The sequence below is a fragment of the Pristiophorus japonicus genome, chromosome 20, assembly GCF_044704955.1.
Source record: "Pristiophorus japonicus isolate sPriJap1 chromosome 20, sPriJap1.hap1, whole genome shotgun sequence".
Taxonomy (NCBI): domain Eukaryota; kingdom Metazoa; phylum Chordata; class Chondrichthyes; family Pristiophoridae; genus Pristiophorus; species Pristiophorus japonicus.
The window spans coordinates 17403795-17427789 of NC_091996.1; the positions used below are offsets into that span (position 1 = coordinate 17403795).

The following is a 23995-nucleotide window of genomic DNA, read 5'->3' on the forward strand; positions in this document are numbered from 1 at the left end:
TGTAGTAGATATTAGATAGCTATCTTTCTCTATCAGACTTTAGGAATGAAAATTGTGTGCAGTTGTTAATGCTAAGTTGAATAGATGAGAGAGGAGAGTATCCAAATAAATGTTTAAAATTGTGGTGTAATATATGTAAAACTGGGCAGATTAATTCATATATGTATAGAAAATCCTCCTTCAAAGAAAACCAGGAAACTATGATGATGAGTAATTTCCCATGTACCCTTTTCTATCAACCATTTAATGATATAATTGTAAAAATAGAATGCCCCTTACTTTACATGTGATTTAATGGCTTTTTCAAATGTTTCCTGTAAAGAATTATTTTTATAATCTTGTTACTTAGAAATTTTATGCCAGCTACTAATCTACAATAAACCAATAAACCTATTCATTTCAGTTTTTGGTACTGTTGTACAATTTTTATCTGAAGGCGTTCTCTTTTGATCAAATCACATGTACAACTGGGTCATTAAAATCAGCATATACAAAACAATTAAAATATTGGGCTACAGTTTCTATTTTTGCTTGTGTTTCTTGTAGATATAATTGTTTTCTGTTTGAACATTTTTTTTTCCTTTTACTTTCATACACTATGCTTATGTAAACTGGTTTCCAGTAATTCTTCGATTCCATTTTAATAGAGACGGCTCCATGCTATGTTGGGCATTCTGCCAACTATGTGCTTGCCAGACATAGGACATCAGCACTGCCTCTGTATATTTTATGATCTGTCTGGCAGATCTGTTTATACATGTAATGTAAAGAAAAGTATAGCTTTCATGCATTTCTCATTAGAAAATTATCTACGGCAACCAAAAAATGAAACGTCATTTCTAATTTTTAAAAATGACTGCATATAGACTGTACTGGATGATTTCACTGATCCTGTGCTTCAGTGGGCAGCCGCACTTAATGCAAGCACAGGTTTGAGATGAGACTTTAACAGTGTAGTGTCAATTCTCTGACCCATGCTCCCTTCAGGTGTAATTCCACACTGGAAGTGTAGAATTAGCAAATTTACCCTTACAAAATATGAATGAGATCTAATTATTTTCCATGTAGTGTAGATATAACATGAATTTGATACAGCTAAACAAAATATGATACAAGTGCGAGAGATTAAAATACATATCTAAATTAGGCTACAGTTAAACTGAAGCTACCAGTCCCAGAACAGTATCTGTAGAACGCAAAGCACAGCCAGCAGATCAGAATTATATTGTTTACCGTGTCATGCGGCAGGTCGCATGGCTAATTTTCAATGTTAAAAGATAATAGCCTGCTTTCTTCTAATATTTTAGAACCATTGAAAATAAGTTTATAAAGTTCCTAGAAAGGTTTAGTGAACACATCTCAGTACTTTTAAAATGCAGCTGCACACTGAGCTTCATTTTTACTACTGCTGGAGAAAGCTCAAACTGGAGGGAAGCTCTAGTGCTTGGAAATCAGATCAGGATCTGAGGCAGAATTATAATGCCACTTCTGCATCAATATGTATCAAAAATCATTTTTGGATCTGAGCAAAAGTGGCAGTATAACTGCATGCTTAATTACCACCATTATTAACTTGGAATTTCAAACTTCCTGTGTCACTTGAATTTGGAATAGGAAAATAAATCGGTTCTTGAAACAAGACTTGGACAATAGAACTGGATGGAATAAAATACTTTTTCTTGTTCTTACATTTTGGGTTACTGATCTTGATTTACACAAATAACAAGATACTTATTCTAACTTTTTTTCTAAATATGCTGCTTTTTTAAAAACATATACACAGCAGGAGAATACAAGTGTGTTGCAAATAAAGTCTTATTTATATCAAGGACTGAATGACACTGGATGACATAAATCACAGGCCTGTAGTACTGTATATAAGTTATACTGTTCACTTTAAATGACGTGTCATTTTACCATGGTTTACATTCTCAACATGAAAGAGAGGGGAACAATTCATGGGGGCTATTTTCAATAGCTCCTTCAGGCACTGAGGAGGCCAAGATGGGGTCTTGAGCTGAAACGCCGATTTATTTCGCGTTTAATGTAAGACGCCACTGTGGTAAAGGAGTTGAAGCTTGCGCTAGGAATGGCCAACGAGGATCGTTAAAGGGCTAACTGCCACTTAAATTGCCTGGTAGCTCTTAATGAGGCTGCACAGGATTTTGGTGGATAGCGCTCGACTTAACGCCCTCTCCTAACAGCGACCAGCTGATTGGGAGTAAACAAGTTACTGCAGAAGATTGAGCGATACTTAAAAAGGTATATCACATTTTACTCTTCACTTGCTGCTGGAGGTTTGAAGAGGACTTTTGAAACACATCGGGAGATATTCGAGGACGGTTTGGCAAGACTTCACCAACACTGTCAACTCTTACTCTGGAAGTTGTCTAAGGAATTCACCTAAAAAGAATGAGTGCTCTATTACTCTAAATTATTGAAGTCACCAGGAGAAAAGGAGTGCATGGTCATGGACATTTTGCTAGAGGTCCCCCTTGGTCTGGAATGGGAGGAGGACGGGAGGCCAGACAGAGCAGCATCAGCCGCTGCAGGAGATAGAGAGCAACAGGTGGATGCTTTCCCCCCTGCAGGTACAGAACATCCCTCATCCTCTGGACTTCCTCCACTTGGACCTCCAGTCCATGTACGCCCTCTTCCTCAGTTCCTGAGCCATCCTGAAACCTCCCATTGTGTGTCAACCCACATATACCGGTGCACAAAAATTGCTTCTAATCAGCACTTTGAGTGCTAAGCCTAGCCCCGTTTTAGAACCTCCAGGCAAGTTAAAATTACGGTAATCAGCAATCAGAACAAAAATTGCGTGTTATAACCAGACTTTCAAACAGCACAGCATCCATTTAGTGCCAGTTGCACTCGTTCATCAAAATAATATAAATGCTTAAATATATTAACATTACCAAACGGACGCCACTAGGAAGAGGAATGATCACATTGACGACATAAACCATTTCATTGGCTGTAGATTTGCCACTGCACATGCAGCCTTTTTGCTTAAGATGTGAGACGGTGACGGGATGGTTTCTTCCAACCATTCCGACTTTACATTCATTGGTTGCCACAGGACCTATCAAACACAAAACAGTAATATTTTATTTTAATATAACATGGGAAGAAGAGTTAATTCAGGATGGAAAATCGAAAATTAAGCTCATAATTCAAAATTCACAAAATAATCAACAAGATGGAGTTATGTACAGTCCGCATTTGATGGATCAAAATGATAGCATTATCTCAACTTTGATAACTTCAGATTAGGCTTTTCAAATGTGAATTGATGTGTTGCTTTCCCTCCAACCATCTCCGATTATCAAAAGATCCATCAGAATGCAGTTTCCAATTTAAAATGTTATAATACATCATTTTATCTCAAGAATGTCCAAAATATCAGCTGTGGTTGCAGAGATTACAGTGTTACATAAAATTAAAGCAAACACAACATCAAACTCAATAAACAATGAACATAAAGGTATGAACAGATAAAATGAATAGTCCTTTTTACTGTACAATGAACACATGATTTCCTGTAAAGTTTTTTCGAGGAATTTTACAGAAAAATACAATCAGATAAACAGATGAGCCTACTTGTAGGTTGCGCACATTACCACCAACTACACCTTCAGCACCATCATAGGTCTGCAGTTCATAGTCTAGTTCAGTTGGCATTGCATAGAACATCATAGCATATCAAATAGCATAAGACAGCAAATTATTTTGCAGTCGGTTTGATGCAAATCTAAGTTTTACCTAAATATGTGGGTGACCTGTCCAGTATAGAATGCTGCATTGTCAACACTATGTAAAGAAATTCAAATGCAGCATTCAGCTGCGAATCTCAAGATCGTGCTCATGTGGAACCAAAAACAATGACAGTGAGAATGTACAAAATACATTTAAAAAAAAAAAAAAATTTTTATAAACAGGATTTACGCAAAAGAAGTGACAAAACTTCATTCCCAGCATGGTGTTTTGCTCAACCAAATTGCAGATAGGAGAATCCGACAAGATGGTCAGTACACCCAATTTGTGGTATTCCCAATTTTCCAGGCGGCATAGCCAACATGTCATGACTGATATTGATCCTAAGAAACTAATGATAGGTACACACACACCCAAAACATCATGGCCAACCTTCCCTCTAAGCTGCACAGCCATGCAGCTGTCTGCCGGTCCCGCGCAGCCCCGGATCAGCTTTTCCAATATGAAATTTTGCACATCCGCGAAACTTTGAATTGGCCGCGCAGCCTGTTAAAGGGGCTGCGTATCCAAAAATAAATTAGGCAGAGCATTGATCATATCCCGTCTTTTCTCTTTACAGATGCTGATTAATAAAAATTCTGAAAGACACAACAGATCAATTTCAGATTTCCAGCATTTGCCATTTTCCCTTTGCACTGATCTCAAAAACCCACTTATGTTATCATAACAGTGTAATGAGGACAGTTACCATGGAAAAATTAATGCTGGTGGTTGGCGATATCACTGAAAAACTGGATGAAATTGTACTGAGGTGCCAATGGTCAAGTCACATATCTTATAGTCATGTTTAACAAGATTCCAACAGTGAATAATCAAGGGGCTATGGAGGGGAGGAACTTAACACAATCACAATCACTAAGGAGGTGGTGCTCATTAAGATAATGGGACTAAAGACAGATTAAATCCCCTGGACCTGATGGCTTGCATCCTAGGGTCTTGAGAAGTAGCAGCAGGGATTGTGGATGCATTGGTTGTAATTTACCAAAATTCCCTGGATTCTGGGGAGGTCCCAGCAGATTGAAAAACTGTAAATGTAACATCCCTATTCAAAAAAGGAGGCAGATAAAAAGCAGGAAACTATAGACCAGTTAGCCCAACATCTGTGGTTGGGAAAATGTTGGAGTCCATTATTAAAGAAGCAGTAACAGGACATTTGGAAAAGCAAAATTTGGTCAGGCAAAGTCAGTATGGATTTATGAAGGGGAAGTCATGCTTGACAAATTTGCTGGAATTCTTTGAGGATGTAACGAACAGGGTGGATAAAGGGGAAACCAGTGGATGTGGTGTATTTGGACTTCCAGAAGGCATTTGACAAGGTGCCACACAAAAGGTTACTGCACAAGATAGAAGTTCACGGGGTTGGGGTAATATATTAGCAGGAATAGAAGATTGGCTGACAAACAGAAAACAGAGTCGGGATAAATGGTTCATTCTCTGGTTGGCAATCAGTAACTAGTGGGGTGCCGCAGGGATCAGTGCTGGGACCCCAATTATTTACAATCTATATTAACGACTTGGAAGAGGGGACTGAGTGTAACGTAGCCAAGTTTGCTGACGATACAAAGATGGGAGGAAAAAATGTTTGAGAAGGACACAAAAAATCTGCAAAAGGACATAGAAAGGCTAAGTGAGTGGCAGATGGAGTATAATGTTGGAAAATGTGACGTCATGCACTTCGGCAGAAAAAAAATCAAAGAGCAAGTTATTATTTAAATGGAGAAAGATTGCAAAGTGCTGCAGTACAGCGGGACCTGACGGGTATTTGTGCATGAAACACAAAAGGATAGTATGCAGGTACAACAAGTGATCAGGAAGGCCAATGGAATCTTGGCCTTTATTGCAAAGGGGATGGAGTATAAAAGCAGGGAAGTCTTGTTACAGCTGTACAGGATATTGGTGAGGCCACACCTGGAATACTGCATGCAGTTTTGGTTTCCATATTTGCGAAACGATATACTTGCTGTGGAGGCAGTTCAGAGAAGGTTCACTAGGTTGATACTGGGGATGAGGGGGTTGACTTACGAGGAAAGGTTGAGTAGGTTGGGCCTCAACACATTGGAATTCAGAAGAATGAGAGGTGATCTTATAGAAACGTATAAGATTATGAGGGGGGGCTTGACAAGGTGGATGCAGAGCGGACGTTTCCACTGGTGGGGGAGACTAGAACTAGAGGACATGATCTTAGGATAAAGGGCCGCCTATTTAGAACTGAGATGAGGAGAAATTTCTTCTGAGGGTTGTGAATCTGTAGAATTCGCTGCCTTAGAGAGCTGTGGAAGTTGGGACATTAAATAAATGTAAGACAGAAATAGACAGTTTCTTAAACGCTAAGGGGTTATGGGGAGCAGGCAGGGAAGTAGAGCGGAGTCCACGATCAAATCAGCCATGATCTTATTGAATGGCGGAGCAGGCTCGAGGGGCCTTATGGCCTACTCCTGCTCTTAGTTCTTATGTTCACCAAGCTTGGCACTGTAAGGTAATAGTTAACTATGTTTAAATGTCTGCATTTAAGAGTCAGGAGTTTCAATTTGATCTGCAAGTGCTATATGGGGCAACCTGGGCACAGTCACGCGCAGTCCAGTGAGACCACAACCTCAGGGCTCGAACTTGTTGTCGGGCATAATTAAAATATCCGTGATGCACACAGGACACATTACTGGCTGGAAGCTGGAACAGAAGAGGAAATTTGCATGCTTTTTGGGCACTGAAGGCAGTACTAGCCTTAAAAAGGTAAGTACAACAGAACCCTTTGTAAAACCAGAAGGACTTTGAACTGAATTTCAGAGGTTACTGAAGCAGAATTTTTATTTTGTCAGAATAGTGTTAAGTTTTTAAATCCATTTACACTAGCCAAAAGCTATATGTTGCATGTCTCTGGTGCATTACTGGCTGCAAAAATGACTACAATTCTGGAAGAAACAGCTTAAAGAGGGAGCAAGAGGCACCAAGTTTCTCTGACGCTGCTTGGGCAGCCTTAGTGCAGGCAGTGGAGATGAGGTGGTACATCCTTTTTCCCCTCAGGAGGCAATGGGAAGAGATCACTGAGGAGGTTCATGCCAGGAGCATTGCCTCCAAGAACAAGGCTGCTATACAGGAAAAAAAAATCAATGATCTAACTAAACTTATAAAGGTAACTAAACTTGTAAAGATAAGGACATTGCTAAAATACTTCCTCATCATAGCTGCCCCATTCATGGCCTCATTAATTAGAACACACGTCATTTGTAACACTGCCCTCCCCCACTACCTTTCACTGTCCTGCAATCATTGCACCACACCTCATGCTCACACTCAGCTATTGTAACCCTTACCCACAATTCCTACACTGGTCAGTAATTTTCCAAACTCTCACTAACACACCACTTTTTACATAAGAACATAAGAAAGCAGGAGTAGGCCATTCTGCCCCTCGAGCCTGCGCCACCATTCAATAAGATCATGGTCGATTTACCTCAACTCCATTTTCCTGCTCTATCCCCATATCCCTTGATTCCCTTAATATCCAAAAATCTATCGCTCTCTGTCTTAAATATACTCAAAAGACTGAGCCTCCACAGCCCTCTGGGGTAGAGAATTCCAAAGATTCACAACCCTTTGAGTAAAGAAATTTCTCATCGGTCCTAAATGGCCAACCCCTTATTCTGAGACTGTGACCCCTGGTTCTAGACTTCCCAGCCAGGGGAAACATCATCCCTGCAGCTACCCTGTAAGAATGCTATATGTTTCAATGAGATCATATCTAATTTTTCTAAACTCGAGAGAATATAGGCCTAGTCTACTCAATCTCTCCTCATAGGACAATCCTCCCATCCTAGGAATCAGTCTGGTGAATCGTTGCACTCCCTCTATGACAAGTATATCTTTTCTTAGGTAAGGAGACCAAAAACGTACAAATACTATAGGCGTGGTCTCACCAGAGCCCTATATAATTTCACTAGACATTTTATTCTTGTACTCAAATCCTCTTGAAATAAAGGCCAACAATCCTTTTTGCTTTCTAACTTGCTTGCTGTACCTGCATGTTAACTTTCTGTGATTTGTATACAAGGACACCCAGATCCCTCTGAACACCAACATTTCCCAATCTCTCACCATTTTAAAAATACTCTGCTTTTCCATTCTTCCTACCAAAGTGTATAACCATATTTCTCCACCTTATATTCCATTTGCCATGTTATTATCCAATCACTTAGCCTGTCTATATCCCCTTGAAGCCTCTCTCCATCCTCCTCACAATTTACATTCCCACTTAGCTTTGTATCATCAGCAAACTTGGATATATTATATTTGGTCCCCTCATCTAAAATCATTGATATAGATTGTGAATAGCTGGAGCACGGAGGACTCCAGCTCAACGCTTTGCACAGAGCATGGAGACTATTCTGTTCAACATGGGCCAAGTGGTCAGCTCCATCAGCACGATGTGGAACCCATCATGGAGCGTGTTATGACAATTCGGACAGCTATTATTGCAGTATATATTGCTGTCTTAGAAGTTCAGATAGCATATACTGCTACCTTGGTAGCTCATGGGGCTATAATGGCAGCTGACACTGATGGCATGGAAGTTCAGATAGCTTCCATCTTGGCTATGGGGGCCACTGCTGAAAGGGCTTCCAGGGCGTCACAGCACTTCTGCACTTCAAAAGATTTCAAGGAGTGCTGAGATGCAGCCCCAGAGAGTGGCCTTGGCTTCATGGAAACCTGCTGTCCTCTCAGGACGACAGGATGCCTGTTCCCCCAACAGACACTCCGACAGTGTCTTTGCTAGTGCCACTCAGCCAGCTGGCCCAGACTGCTGCACCCCATGCCGAGATTCTGCAGTCTACAATTGGGTCCTCTTGGCCCAGAACTGCTCAAGGTTGTCCTCCAAGATAATCTGAAGTGTCCTGATTGGAAGCTCAGAAGCCTTACACCTCCCAAGTTGTAGCCATTGAGGAAGTACCTTGGGAATACAAGCACCCAAGTCAGATACCAAGGGCTTGCACAAAGGTGCTTAGTAATTTTCTTTGTCTAGCAAGCTAGTCGTTGTTCAAAGGTAAAATTACAATTTGCATTATAGGACCCCGACTTGCATAAAATTCATGAGGCTTGCACTCATCTGCAGCGAGAGCCTCGTCACTGAAGTAACTCAATACTATTAAAATGCCATGCACGCGCCTAAACCCGGAACTTGTATCAGTCAAGAAACCTCTCGACAGATCACATGCATCTGGAAGTGAACGGCCTCCGCGGGCGGAGAATTGGGCTATTTGCCCAACTTCTGCCCAGCGAATGCCCTTGAAATTCTTATGGCTGATAAAAGCAGATAAGGACTGCTTTTATTAGCGCAAGACTTTTAAAGGATGGAAAAATAAAAAAGTCAATAATTTAAACATTTAAAATCCTGTTAAATAAAGTAAATTTATTTTTAGACCCCCAAAATTAAAATTTTGATTTAAATAATTAATTCCATTTTGATTAATTTTAAATGTGATGTTTTTAAAATATATATATATTTTAAGTTTGTGTGTGTTTTGGGGGGGGTATTCCCATTTATACTTAAGCTGACTCCACCATATGTATGAATGGGAATACCCTACTTGGATTGGTTGGGCCAGCCCACATGATCCCAGGGACACATACAAACCGCCCACGTACCCAATCACTTAGCCTGTCTATATCCCCTTGAAGCCTCCAATCACTTAGCCTGTTTATATCCCTGAGATACGTGGGCCTCTATGCAGACCTTCGCTTAGAGGCCCAGGACCAGAAATCTACGAACCTCCCGGACCAGCAGGTAGATTCGTGGTTTTTTTTAGGTCTGAGGCATCCAACCGCGGGAAGCCTCCGGCCACAATTTCTGGGCCTTTACATATATACTGTTGGGAGTTATAAAGTCACGGGCCTAGAGATTCGAGCAGGCAGGGAACAACTCCCGTTCCCGAATGGATAAGCCCAACATGGATAAGCTCAACATCAAGCCGCCAAGCTGTGGACACCTGATGGACATTTCCAGGCAGCTCACCGGAGAAAACAACTCACAGGCTGCCAGCAGCGACCCTCAAGTAAATCCAGATAGGGGTCCAGGAAGAGTGGGCAATCAGGAGAGAAGCTAGCTTTGGCTGAGAGGGTGCAGATCGTTTGGGATTGGAAGGGTAACAGTGGCGGTAGATACAATTCATCGTTAAATAATGTGAATATTCATAATTTGGCCTATAAGATATACAGAATCGTTCAGGTTCTGCAAAACAGATTATTTCTTAGTAAAAGTCCTTACTTCCTATTAGCTGACCCTATTGTATCGCTAGTCTAGTCTAAGAAGGTTGCAACATCCTTGTCTTCATATCATATGATGTGGATCTACAAACAGTCTGGCTGCAACAGAAGTAAAACTACAAGAGCAAGGAACAGTAAAAAGTGTATCCATGTGTGTGTTTTATTACACTGGAAGTCAAGAGCAAAAGGCATATTACTCCACTTCTACAGGTAAAATGGGGTTAGAGGATGGAGTTTAATTGGCCCAGGGTATGCAGATATATTTCAGTATCCAAGCTGAAGTCTTTGTTCTGTCCTTACTCTTAAATTTCCATTATAAACTTCTATGTTCACATTTATAATTGAAACTGCCTATGAAAACCTGTCATACTGTAATTACACCTTCCAGCCAATGGTGGCAAAGCACTGGACTCAATTTTAACCCTACCCGTCTGACAAAAACAGAGGAGATCATAACCCTGCATGGTATACAAATGCTTGGTATTAGCCCTATCCATGTGCATAACCCTGTGTTTGTCTATATTCAATTATATCTGCCAGAGGCATTTCCCATTGCAGATCTGCATGTAATCTATTTTTCTCATCTATGGTCCGAACATCTGCTCAAATCTTTGTGTCATCTGCAAACTTACGGACAGTTCCCCCAACATCAGATCATTAATGAAATATTTTGAAGAGCAATGGTCCTAACACTGAACCTTACAGAACTGCGCTAGTAACTGGTCCCCATGCAGAACCACAGCCAACAACAATAACCTTCTCCTATGAGAATATTACCAATTTCTTATCCAACCCAAGATATGCCCACCAATCCTACAGGGCTCTATCTTATTAAGTAGCCTATTGTGTGACACCTTATCAAAAGCTTTTTGAAAATCCACGTGTATAATGTCTACTGGGGCTGCCTATGTTCACTAACCTAGTAAACCCCTGAAAGAAAATTAAATCAGCTTCGTAAGACATAAACCTCTTTTCCAGAATCTCTAATAATCCGTTATCTGTCAAAGTGGTCATACAGAGTATCTAATGATCCCTTCCAGCAACTTGCCTATAGGTGATGCCAAGCTAATGGGTCTGTAATTTCTGACTCGTTGGCCTTTTTCAATATACAGATCACATGGGTCTCCCTTTAGTCCATAGGAACAATCCCAGATCCTATAGAGCTGTTAAGTATATGAGCAAGGAGCTCACTGACCATATATCCTTTGAGCACCCTTTGGTGAATTCAGTCACGATTAGCAGCTTAATCTGTTTCGTTCCTTCATCGTAGCTGGGTCAAAATCCTGGAACTCCTTCCCTAACAGCACTGTGAGAGTACCTTCACCACAAGGACTGCAGCGATTCCACCGCCTTCTCAAAGGCAATTAGGGATGGGCAATAAATGCTAGCCTTGCCAACAATGGACACATTCTGGGACAAATACATTTTTTTTTTAAAGTCGGTTTTGAGACTCATTATTCTATTCAGGACTTTATCTGCATCTACTTTAACATTTCCAACTTTGGGTTAGCTGAATTATTAGTAACTGAGCTTCGTCTTCCAGAGTGAAGACTGATGCAGAGTGGCCATTTAAATGCTCTTCCATATTCTGAGTTCACATGAATCTGAACACACAAACACACACAACTAAAGAAGAACAACTAAAAGAAAGAGAAATAATAGAAGTCTTAAAAGGAAACTGTCGAGGTATGGTTATAAACAGAAACATTTGGCGTGTCATTAAAATAAAATACAAAACTACGAGCAGTGCTGATTTAAAAAAAGGTTGGACTGTCAGTTAAAAAAGCACAAAAAATATGGGGCTAAAAATGAATGATGGTGCTATGGTTTAAAAAAAAAGCAAATCAGGAATTAAAAGGAATCAGTAGAACTATAATTAAAAGCAGAAAGATTGGAGTAACACAATGGGCCCAAGTTTCCACATGATTTGCGCCTGATTTTTTAGGAGCAACTGGTGGAGAACGGACTATCTTAGAAATCGCAATTCTCCACATTTTTTTTTCTGCAGTTCTAGTCAGGTAGAACAGTTCTACTTTGGAACAGAATTTTTTCTTCAAAAGGTGGCGTGTCCGGCCACTGACACCTGATTTGAAAGTTTCCACAGTGAAAACGTACTCCAAACTAAAGTAGAATGGAGCAAGTGAAGATTTTTGTAGAACTGAAAAAACCTGTTCTACACATTAAAAAATCAGGCGCAGGTTACAAATTAGGCGTCCAGAATGAGGTGGGGGGGGGGGGGGGGGGGAAGGGAAGTCATTAAATTCTATAATAAATCCTTATTTATACTTATACAAAAATTATACAAATAAATCCAACCTGAATAAACATTTATAAGCAAAGAAAAGATTAAATAAACCATCTTCCTACCTGTGTGAAAGTGCTTCAGGCAGGCCTTTCGGGACCGAAGGCTGAATGGGCCGGCCTGAGACTTCGGGCAGGGCCCGTCCCCAGCACCAGATTTACAGGTAGGTGGCGTTGGGTTGGGTCGGGTCGGGTCGGGTCGGGTCGGGGTGGGTTGGGTTGGGTCGGGTCGTGTCGGAAGAGAGGGGGGGAAAAAGAGGGAGAGAGAGAGAGGGGGGGAGGGAGAGAGAGAGGGGGGGGAGGGAGAGAGAGAGGGGGGGGAGGGAGAGAGAGAGGGGGGGGATGGAGAGAGAGAGGGGTGGGGATGGAGGGAGAGAGGGGTGGGGATGGAGGGAGAGAGGGGGGGGGATGGAGGGAGAGAGGGGGGGGTGGGGGGGGGAGGTCAGGTCGGATCCAGTCCGGGAGCGGGAGTCGGGTCGGGTCGGGGAGCGGGAACAGGAGCGCGGGTCGGGGAGGCGGGGAGCGGGAACAGGAGCGCGGGTCGGGTCGGGTCCAGTCAGGGGGGCGGGGAGCGGGAACAGGAGTGCGGGTCGGGTCGGGTCGGGTCCAGTCGGGGAGGCGGGAACAGGAGCTCGGGTCCAGTCGGGGAGGCGGGGAGCGGGAACAGCTCGGGTCGGGTCGGGTCCAGTCTGGCGGGGGGCGGAGCGGGAGTCGGGTCGGGTCCAGTCAGGGGGGGGGGGGGGGGGGGGGAGCGGGTGTCGGGTCTGGTCCGGAGGCAGGGGGGGGGGGTGGGTGGGGAGCGGGTGTCGGGTCTGGTCGGGGGAGGGGGAAGCAGGAGTTGGCCGTGGGAGGAGCCTTATTCACGCAGCCCCAGTGAGGCCATTCGGCCAGGGCTAGGGGCTGCGTGCTTCGGGCCCATCCCACACAGTTCGCCACCTGGAGCTACTGCACTTGCGTGCCCACTGTAGCGCGCATGTGCAGAGGTCCCGGCACTGTTTTCAGCGCAGGGACCTGGCTCCGCCCCCCCCACAGCTCGTGCTGGCTGCGCCTTGGGCCAGAGGACCTGCAGGGAGGTGGAGAATACCGAGGTTATTTTTAGGCGCACTTTGTGGCGCGAAAAATGGGCGTCCAGGTCGGGACTGCGCCTTTCTAGGCGCGTGTGGAAACTTGGGCCCAATAAAACTGCAAATATCAGGAGTGAGGCTAAAAAAAAAACGCGAAGAGAAGGACATAAAAACAGAAACACCAAGAGAAAAGCAACACACAACCTAAAGAGCATGAGTGGAACTTAGAAAAATATGCAAAAATGAGGAATACGAGTAAAAATGATCGTGTGGTGTAGTGTAGTAGAAGCAGGCGTTCAACAATCCAAAAGAGTGGATTGAAGTCGATTGGGGAATCTAGAACTAGGGGGCATAATTTCAGAATAAGGGGTGGTCCATTTAAAACGGAAATGAGGAGGAATTTCTTCTCTCAGAGGATCGCGAATCTTTGGAATTCTCTTCCCCAGAGTGCTATGGAGGCTGGGTCATTGAATATACTTAAAGGTGGAGATAGACAGATTTTTGAATGATAAGGGAAGTCAAGGGTTATGGGGTGCGGGCAGGGAAGTGGAGTTGAGGCCAAGATTAGATCAGCCATGATAGTGAATGGCAGAGCAGGCTCAAGGGACCAAATGGCCTACTTCTGCTCCTATTTCTTATGTTTTTATGTAAACCATATGTTATTAAAATCAGGTCCAAGACCAAGCCATATATGGCACAAAGATTGTACATACCCTGCAGAGGCAAGCTTTAGTTTCTGACCTACACACAGCTGAAAGTTAGCCCATCAATACATAATACTACGTTTTTTTCAAATAAAAGATGTACATCAACATTAGTTGCTTTGAACAATACTTGTCAATGAAAAAATTGTCGGGTTCATATTGGATGAAAATAGAGGAAAACTACTGTGGTATCTATTGATACAATAAGGTAGCAGAGTAAAATACCAGAGGAAGACCATTAGAAATACTTTAATAGCTCACTTAATAAAATATAAAAAAGGGACCATTTGACGAGAGCAGATTGCTTTATTTGCACTTGAGGCCCTGAAGTGGTTTGCTAGTCTTAGTAAAATCACAATTGAGCTTCCCCCTCAAGCCGCCAGGAAACTTATATTTTTCCCATGGTATGCCCTGCAACTAATAAGCACTGTAGCTCCATACACTTTCTGACTCCACTCACCACAATACTACTGCAGCCATTGATCTACTTAACCACTCCCTCATGTCCACCTTTGATACCCTCGCCACCCAGCAAAACTCTGACTCCTCCCAGTCCAGTCAATCCACCTTCGACAGCCTCCATCTTTGCTCCCTTGGGTCCAATGGACACAGATAAGTGTATCTGGTGCACAACTGATTTAGCTATCTCTTATCAGATATGGCTGGAACACATCAAGCACATGACTATCCTCTAGAGAATCAGCATACTGCTCCATGATCATCCTGGACTGCAAAGGATACACTCAGCTTCTTTTCTCCCTTTCCCTTGTCTCAGCCACCCTCACCTGTAATACGTGCAAAGAGCTCATGGATTTCTTGGTCATTGAGATTGAGACCATCTGTTCAGCTGCTTTTCCCTTCCACTTGCACACCAAGCCAAACTCTTCCCCTCCACCCCCCTACATCTTTCTTCAATTTCTCTCCCATCTCCCCTCTTGCCCTCACTGAGCTCATCTTGGTCATAGACCCACCTCTGGCTCCCTTGAACCTATTCCCATTAAACTGACCACCCAACTTCCATTCCTGGCTTCCATGCTAGCTCATGTTGTACATGGTTCCCTCTTCTCATGTATGGTTCCTCTCACTTTTAAAGCTTCCATCAACTTCCCCTCCTCAAAAAACCCTCTTTCAACTCCTCTGTCCTTGTAAACTGCTGCTCAATCTTCATCCTTTCTTTCCTATCCAATGTTCTTGAACATGTTGTCACCTCCCAAATCCATGCTCATCTTTCATACAACTCCATGTTTGAATCTCTCCAATCAGGCTTCTGTCTCTACCACAGCACTGAAACAACCCTAATCAAAGTCACAAATGACAGCCCGCATTACAATTACCTTGGTACATTTTACCTTTTAATCCTCTCTGCAGTTTTTGATATGGTAGACCTCCTCAATTCCTTTCCTCAGTTGTCCCACTCAGTTGGATTGCCCTGCTTTGTTCCGTTCGGATTGTAATCAGAGCATCTCCAGCAATGGTTCCTCTTCCTGCCTCGCACCATTACCTCCTGAATCCCTCAAGGATCTGTATTGGCTGCCTTACTCTTCCACCTCTACATGCTGCCCATTACAGACATCATCCGCTGACAGCTTCCATATGTGCGCTCTCAACACTCAGGTCTACTTATCCACCAGCTCTCGACCTCTCCACCAACCTTGTTGTCACGTTGCTTGTCCAATATCTAGTATTGAATGAGATGCAATTTCCTCCTGCTAAACATTGAAAAGATCAAAGCCAAAGGATGGCTAAAGTAAATGTTGGTCCCTTAGAGGATGAGATCAGGGAATTAGTAATGGGGAACATGGAGATGGCAGAAACTCTGAACAAATATTTTGTATCAGTCTTTACGGTAGAGGACACGAACAATATTCCAACAGTGGATAGTCTAGGGGCTATGGTGGGGGGGGGGGGGGGGGGGGGGGAGGGGGAGGAACTTAACACAATCGCAATCACTAAGGAGGTGGTACTAATGGGACCAAAGGCAGATAAATCCCCTGGACCTGACGGCTTGCATCCTAGGGTCTTAAGAGAAGTAGCGGCAGGGATTGTGGATGCATTGGTTGTAATTTACCAAAATTCCCTGGATTCTGGGGAGGTCCCAGCAGATTGGGAAAACTGCAAATGTAACGCCACTATTTAAAAAAGGAGGCAGACAAAAAGCAGGAAACTATAGAACAGTTAGCCTAATATCTGTGGTTGGGAAAATGTTGGAGTCCATTATTAAAGAAGCAGTAGCAGGATATTTGGAAAAGCAAAATTCGGTCAGGCAGAGTCTGCATGGATTTATGAAATGGAAGTCATGTTTGACAAATTTGCTGGAATTCTTTGAGGATGTAACGAATAGGGTGTATAAAGGGGAACCAGTGGATGTGGTGTATTTGGACTTCCAGAAGGCATTTGACAAGGTGCCACATAAAAGGTTACTGCGCCAGATAAAAGTTCACAGGGTTGGGGCTAATATATTAGCATGGATAGAGGATTGGCTAACGAATAGAAAACAGCGAATTGGAATAAATGGTTCATCTTCTGGTTGGCAACCAGTAACTAGTGGGGTGCCACAGGGATCAGTGCTGGAACCCCAACTATTTACAATCTATATTAACGACTTGGAAGAAGGGACTGAGTGTTACGTAGCCAAGTTTGCTGATGATACAAAGATGGGAGGAAAAGCAATGTGTGAGGAGGTCACCAAAAATCTGCAAAAGGACATAGACAGGCTAAGTGAGTGGGCAAAAATTTGGCAGATGGAGTATATAATGTTGGAAAGTGTGAGGTCATGCACTTTGGCAGAAAAAAAAAATCAAAGAGCAAGTTATTATTTAAATGGAGAAAGATTGCAAAGTGCTGCAGTACAGCGTGACCTGGGGGTACTTGTGCATGAAACACAAAAGGATAGTATGCAGGTATAGCAAGTGATCAGGAAGGCTAATGGTATCTTGGCCTTTATTGCAAAGGGGATGGAGTATAAAAGCAGGGAATTCTTACTACAGCTATATAAGGTATTGGTGAGGCCACACCTGGAATATTGTGTGCAGTTTTGGTTTCCATATTTACGAAAGGATATACTTGCTTTGGAGGCAATTCAAAGAAGGCTCACTAGGTTGATTCCGGGGATGAGGGGGTTGGACTTATGAGGAAAGGTTGAATAGGTTGGGCCTCTACTCATTGGAATTCAGAAGAATGAGGTGTGATCTTATCGAAACGTATAAGATTATGAGGGAGCTTGACAAGGTGGATAAGAGAGGATGTTTCCACTGATGGGGGGAGACTAGAACTAGAGAGCATGATCTTAGAATAAGGAGCCACCCATTTAAAACAGATGAGAAGAAATTTCAGAGGGTTGTAAATCTGTGGAATTCGCTGCCTCAGAGAGCTGTGTAAGCTGGGACATTGAATAAATTTAAGACAGAAATAGACAGTTTCTTAAACGATAAGGGGATAAGGAGTTATGGGAAACGGCAGGGAAGTGGAGCTGAGTCCATGGTCAGATCAGCCATGATCTTATTGAATGGCGGAGCAGGCTCGAGGGGCCATATGGCCTACTCCTGTTCCTATTTCTTATGTTCTTATATAAGGTCTTTGGCTCTGACCACAAACGCCATACCCTCACCACCAATTCTATCCTCCTCCCTGGTAATTGTCTCAGATGAACCAGAATGTTTGCAATTTTGTCCTATTTGTTCCCAAGCTGCATTTCCCACCACATAACAACCATCATACAGGTCGCCTACTTCATTACCATAACATCTCCTGCCTCAGGCCACATGCTGCTGAAGCATAGAAACATAGAAAATAGGAGCAGTAGTAGGCCATTCGGCCCTTCGAGGTTGCACCACCATTCAATATGATCATGGTTGATCCTCTATCTCAACACTATGTTCCCACTTTCTCCCCATACCCCATGATGCCTTTTGTGTATAGAAATCCATCTCCTTCTTAAATATATTCAGCGACTTGTCCTCCACAGCCTTCTGTGGCAAAGAATTTCACAGGTTCACCACTGTCTGAGTGAAGAAATTTCTCCTTATCTCAGTCCTAAATCTAGACTTCCCAGCCAGGGGAAACATCCTCTCCGCATCCAGTTTGTCCAGCCGTCAGAATTTTATAAGTTTCAATGAGATCCCCTCTCATTCTTCTAAACTCTGGTGAATACAGGCCTAGTCGACCCAATCTCTCCTCATACAACAGTCCTACCATTCCAGGAATCAGTCTGGTGAACCTTCGTTGCATTCCCTCTATGGCAAGTATTTATTTTCTTAGGTAAGGAGACTAAAACTGCACACAATACTCCAGGTGTGGTCTCACCAAGGCCCTGTATAACTTTAGTAAGACATCCTTGCTCATGTTCTCAAATCCTCTTGCAATGAAGGCCAACATACCATTTGCCTTCCTCACTGCTTGCTACACCTGCAGGTTTGCTTTCAATGACTGGTGTACAAGGACACCCAGGTCCTTTTGTACATCGACATTTCCCAAGCTTTCACCATTTAAATAATATTTTATCTTTATGTTTATCCTACCAAAGTGGATAATTTCATATTTATCCACGTTATATTGCATCCGCCTGGTGTTTGCCCACTCATTCAACCTATCTAAATCGCCTTGCAGCATCTTTGCATCCTCCTCACAACTCATAATCCCACCTAGTTTTGTGGCGTCAGCAAACTTAGAAATATTACATTTGGTTCCCTCATCCAAATCATTTATATGTATTGTGAATAGCTGGGGCCCAAGCACTGATCCCTGTGGTACCCCACTAGTCACTGCCCGCCACCCCGAAAAAGACCCATTTATTCCAACTCTCTGTTTCCGGTCAGTTAACCAATTTTCAATCCATGCCAGTATATTACCCCCAATCCTATGTGCTTTAATTTTGCACACTAACCTCTTATGTGGGACTTTATCAAAGGACTTCTAAAAATCCAAATACACTATATCCACTGGTTCTCCCTTATCTATTCTATCAGTTACATCCTCAAAGAACTCCAGTAGGTTTGTCAAACACGATTTTCCTTTCATAAATCCATGTTGACTTTATCTAATCCCATTGATATTTTCTAAGTGTCCCGTTATCACATCCTTGATAATAGATTCTAGCATTTTCCCTACTACTGATGTTAGGCTAACAGGTCTGTAGTTCTCCATTTTCTCTCTTCCTCCTTTTTTAAATAGTGGGATTACATTTGCCACCCTCCAATCTGCAGGAACTGTTCCATAATCTATAGAATTTTGGAAGATGACAACCAATGCATCCATTATTTCTATGGCTACCTCCTTTAGTACTCTGGGATGCAGATTTTCAGGCCCTGAGGATTTATTGGCCCTCCTGCATTCTTACTTAATAATAATTTCCTTTAATTCCTCTTGCTCACTAGACCCTTGGTTCCCTAGCATTTCTGGGACGTTATTTGTGTCCTCTTCCATGAAGACAGAACCAAAGTATTTATTTAATTGTTCTGCCATTTCCTTATTCCCTATTATAAATTCTCCCATTTCTGACTGTAAAGGACCTACATTTGTCTTCATTAATCTTTTTCTTTTTGAGTACAGGCAACTCTCAATTATCCACACACGGATCCAACGGGAAACCATTATAACAGGATTTAAAATTTCAGCCCGGGAAGGCATCGGGCCGGTGCATTCGGAGCCCTTTCGGCCCGGGATTTAACTTTATAACGTCAGTCGCTGTAACGGAGAAATCGTTTACGCGGCATAGCCCAATCCCCGAGGGACCCGGATAATCGAGAGTTACCCATACTTGTAGAAACTTTTGCAGTCGGTTTTTATGTTCCTTGCAAGTTTACTCTCATACTCTATTTTTCCCCTCTTAATCAATCTCTTGGTCCTTTTTTGCTGAATTCTAAACGATTCCCAATCCTCAGGCTTGCTACTTTTTCTGGCAACTTCGTATCACTCCTCTTTGGATCTAATACTATCCTTAATTTCTTTTGTTAGCTATGGTTGGGCCACTTTGCCTTTTGTGTTTTTGCACCAGAAAGGAATGTATAACTGTTGCAATTCATGCATTGGTTCCTTAAATGTTAGCCATTGCCTAGCCACCGTCATGCCTTTTAATGAGTCTTCCCAATCTATCGTAGCCAATTCATTCCGCATACCTTCATAGTTTCCTTTGTTTAGATTTAGGATCCTAGTTTCAGATTGGACTACTTCACTTTCCATCTTAATAAAGAATTCAAACATGCTATGCTCACTCTTCCCTAAAGGACCTCACACAACAAGACTATTAATTAGCCCCTTCTCATTGCACAATACCCAATCTAGGATAGCCTGTTCCTCAATGTACAGGTCCAAAAAAACATCTCGTACACACTCCAGGAATTCATCCGACACAGTATTATTATTAATCTGGTTTGGCCAGTCTATATGTAGATTAGTCACCTACGAAGTACAGCAGCACAGAGTGGGAAACTTGAGAGTTTGATAAGTGGGAGAGTTTTAAAGGGGTTAATCTCTTTTACACTAGTGGCAAGTTCTAGTAGCTTCTAAGTAAGATTAACAGTTAAATATTTAGGATTGTTTTAGGCTTAAGCAGAGAGAAACAAGCTAGCTCTACAGTAGTTAACTAATTAGCCAGTTAGTTAAAACTAGTTAAAACCGGTTCTTTAAGCAGCTGACCAATGGCGACTCATCTGAGCCACAAGCAGTTTAGGATGAAGCAGTCATCCATACCTTTGTCACTTCCATACTCAACTATTCCAATGCTCAATAGTATTTGTTAGCATCACGAACTTAGATAAAAGTGGAAAATGACATCATTTTTGATTTTAGTTACAGTTTTATACTTAACTTCAGGAAGCACAGCTGAAATATCAAGATGTTAGCTGAGCTAGCTCAGAAAACTGCCCCACAGTCACTCGCAGGTGTACAATCAGCATGACAAGTTTACACAGTGCTTTCCACTATAAATTTCTATGTCCACATTGATTAGGGAAAAAGTTGACACAAAAAGTGCAAAACAAAATGATGACAGGAAGTCAAACAGCACAGACAAGAAGTGCATGCTGGCACTAAATGAGTCAGCGGATTCGCTGTTTTATTCCATGTAACATACATTATCAAGGACCTCGCTAACTTAGATTATTCAGTTTTGTGTAAGTATTAGTGGTATTTTTAGATTCGATTCAGAAAAATAAATTGATGAAGGGCTTTCAGTTTCTAACAACATTTAGGCTGGATTTTCATGGGGAAGACTGTTTGGAGGCACAGGGAGGGGGCTCCAATGCGGGCGGGAAACCCGGGAGAACGGGTTTCCCGCAGGCCCCGTCGACTTTAGCGGCAGAGCCCGATTTGCATCTGAAGCCTTGGTTTCCCACCCACAGCCAGCCAGATGGAGAGACTGGCTGGCTGCGGATAGGTAAGCCTGTAGCACTGGGCTGCACAGAGGAGGGAGGGAGAGATTGGGTTGGGGCCGGTGCCGACATCCAAAGGATCTAGGGGAGGGAGTGGGGGGTAAAAAAACAAGATCGATCGAGGCCTCCATAGGATCAGGGGTGGGGGAGGATAAGGAAGATCAGGGCCTCCGTAAGATTGGGAAGTGGGAACAAGATGATCAGGGCCTCCTGAGAATTGTGAGGGGGAAGAACTGATCGGGGCCGGCCACCAGAGGATCTTGGCCGGCCTCAAGTTCATTGGTGAGGGGTGTGGGTTAGGGGTGGGGGGGAAAGAGATCAGATCATAGCCTGCTTCAGGATCATCGGAGTGGGGTGGGGCGCATCCGGGAAAGCAATCGGAAGTGCAGCAGTCCTCACCATTGCGAAGTGTGTAAAACCCGACCAGATACAGTTAAAAACAAAATGGTGGTTAAAGAAGAGGCTGCCAGCCTCATTAAAATATGTAAATTAACATCCCGCCTCCTGCCAGCGGGTTGGCAGCCCGCCCCGTCCCGTCTCCGTTAAAACCGGAAGTGGGCTGGTCAAGGTGGGGATTCTGATTTTTAATAATTTAATTACCTCCACGCTCCAAACCCACCTGTTTTTTCCAGGTGAAAATTCCCTCCTTAAGTTTCAGGTGCAATATAAAAAGGAACATTCAGCATTATAGCAAAATGTCCTTTGTGTGTGGGCTCACGGAAATGCCAATTTTAACTGGCAGTTGCCTCAAGGGTGATTTTGATTTACACTGGCGTCATAAGGGTATAAACAACTAAATGTACATTTTGGATCCTCAGCATTGCTACTCGATAGTGCAGCAATTTAATCTTGCACCATTATACCATTAACATGAATAATTTCATAGGAAAATGCATGTCTCCTATTACTACATTGTTTGTTTTGTTTTACTTATTTCCTGTTTATGTACCATGTTGATACAGAGATTGGTACAGCAAGTGCCAAGAGATGGCATCATTTCAGTGGTTGCAGGATTGATGTTAACTGGAGCCAAAATGATTGACAGAAAGTTTCAAGAGATGGGTTTCAGACTCTGCCTACAGAAAACGGGTGGGCTGGGATCAGGTGAGATGCAAACATTTTTTTTAAATCTGGAAACCTGGCGACTCAAGGGAGGCGAGGACAGCTTCGGGGAGAAGATAAGTTGTGAACCAGGAATGCTTCCTCTCTGGTCCTTCCAAGCTACCTGCTTGCTGGATTCGGAGCCCCCCTGCTAATTACCCACTAGCAGCTACTGGCTCCTTATTTGCGGCTGTAGCCTGCTGCCCACCCAAATGGAAGCCAAGCCTGTCAATCAGGCTGACTTCCGGGCAAGGATCCCGTCAATACAAAATGCACACTATGGAGTTTTAGCATGTGGGGAAACCCAGGTTTCCTGATTGAAACCCTGTGCCCACCCCCCGCTCGGAAAACACACCTGTGTCAATATCGGGACCATTATTTTACAATCAATGTGTTGGTAATTAGCATCAGTAGCTTTTCTTTCATATTGACCTCAAACTGAATCAAGAGATAAGCAGCAGATGACTCCCGGTGCACAGGTGAGGAGAAGCAAGTGGTAGAGGTGGAGTCGGAACCTCTTGATCAGAGAGGCCTCTTCCCTCAAGGAAGTAAAAATACTTGTAAACATAAACAAACACACAACAAAAATGTATATTTATATAGCATGGTTAACATAGTAAAACATCCCATAGCACTTCACAGGAAAGTTATCAAACAAAATATGACACCGAGCCACAGGAGGAGATATTAGGGCAGATGTCCAAAAGCTTGGTCAGAGCTTGGTCAAAGAGGTAGGTTTAAAGGAGCTTCTTAAGAGGAAAGAGAGGTAGAGAGGCAGAGAGATTTAGGGAGGGAATTCCAGAGCTTGGGGCCACAGCAGCTGAAGCCAAGGCCTACAATGGTGGAGTGATTAAAATTGGGATGCACAAGAGATCAGAATTGGAGGATACAGATATTGGAGTGTTGTAGGGCTGGCGAAGGTTACAGCTATAGGGAGGGAAGTGGACATGGACAGATTTGAAAACAAAGATGAGAATTTTAAAAATCGAGCCAATGTAGGTCAGCGAGCACAGGGGTGACCTTAAGTTTCCGGAGGGTGTAACATGGGAGGCTGGCCAGGAGTCAAGTCTAGAGGTTACAAAGGCACGGATGAGGGTTTCAGCAGCAGATGAGCTGGGGTAGGAGCGGAGTCAGCCAATATTACGGTAGTGGAAATGGATGGTCTTAGTGTTCGAAATACTCAGATCAGGCAGCATCGGCGGAGCAAGAAACAGAGTTAACATTTCAGGTCAGTCACTTTCAGTCAGAACTGGAAAATGTTACAGATGTAATGAGTTTTTAAGCAAGTACAGAAGTAGGGAAAGGGTGGGGCAAAGTGAAGAACAAAAAGGGAAAGTCTGTGATATTGTGGAAGGCAGAAGTGATTAAATGACGAAGGGGATGATGGTGCAAGGCAAAAGGGGTGGGCAATGAGACAAGTAAA

The 23995-nt window shown here is 43.0% G+C and overlaps 1 protein-coding gene across 3 annotated transcripts in view; it reads right to left on the bottom strand.

Annotated features, from left to right (window-relative positions):
* The window catches only part of LOC139233184 (transforming growth factor beta receptor type 3-like), a 180013-nt gene that overhangs the window by 109035 nt on the left and 46983 nt on the right, over positions 1-23995 (bottom strand). For all 3 annotated transcript variants that reach the window (XM_070863814.1, XM_070863815.1, XM_070863812.1), the window contains exon 3: positions 2919-3085. In XM_070863814.1, coding sequence (XP_070719915.1) covers positions 2919-3085 — 167 coding nt within the window. The remainder of the gene's footprint in view (positions 1-2918; positions 3086-23995) is intronic.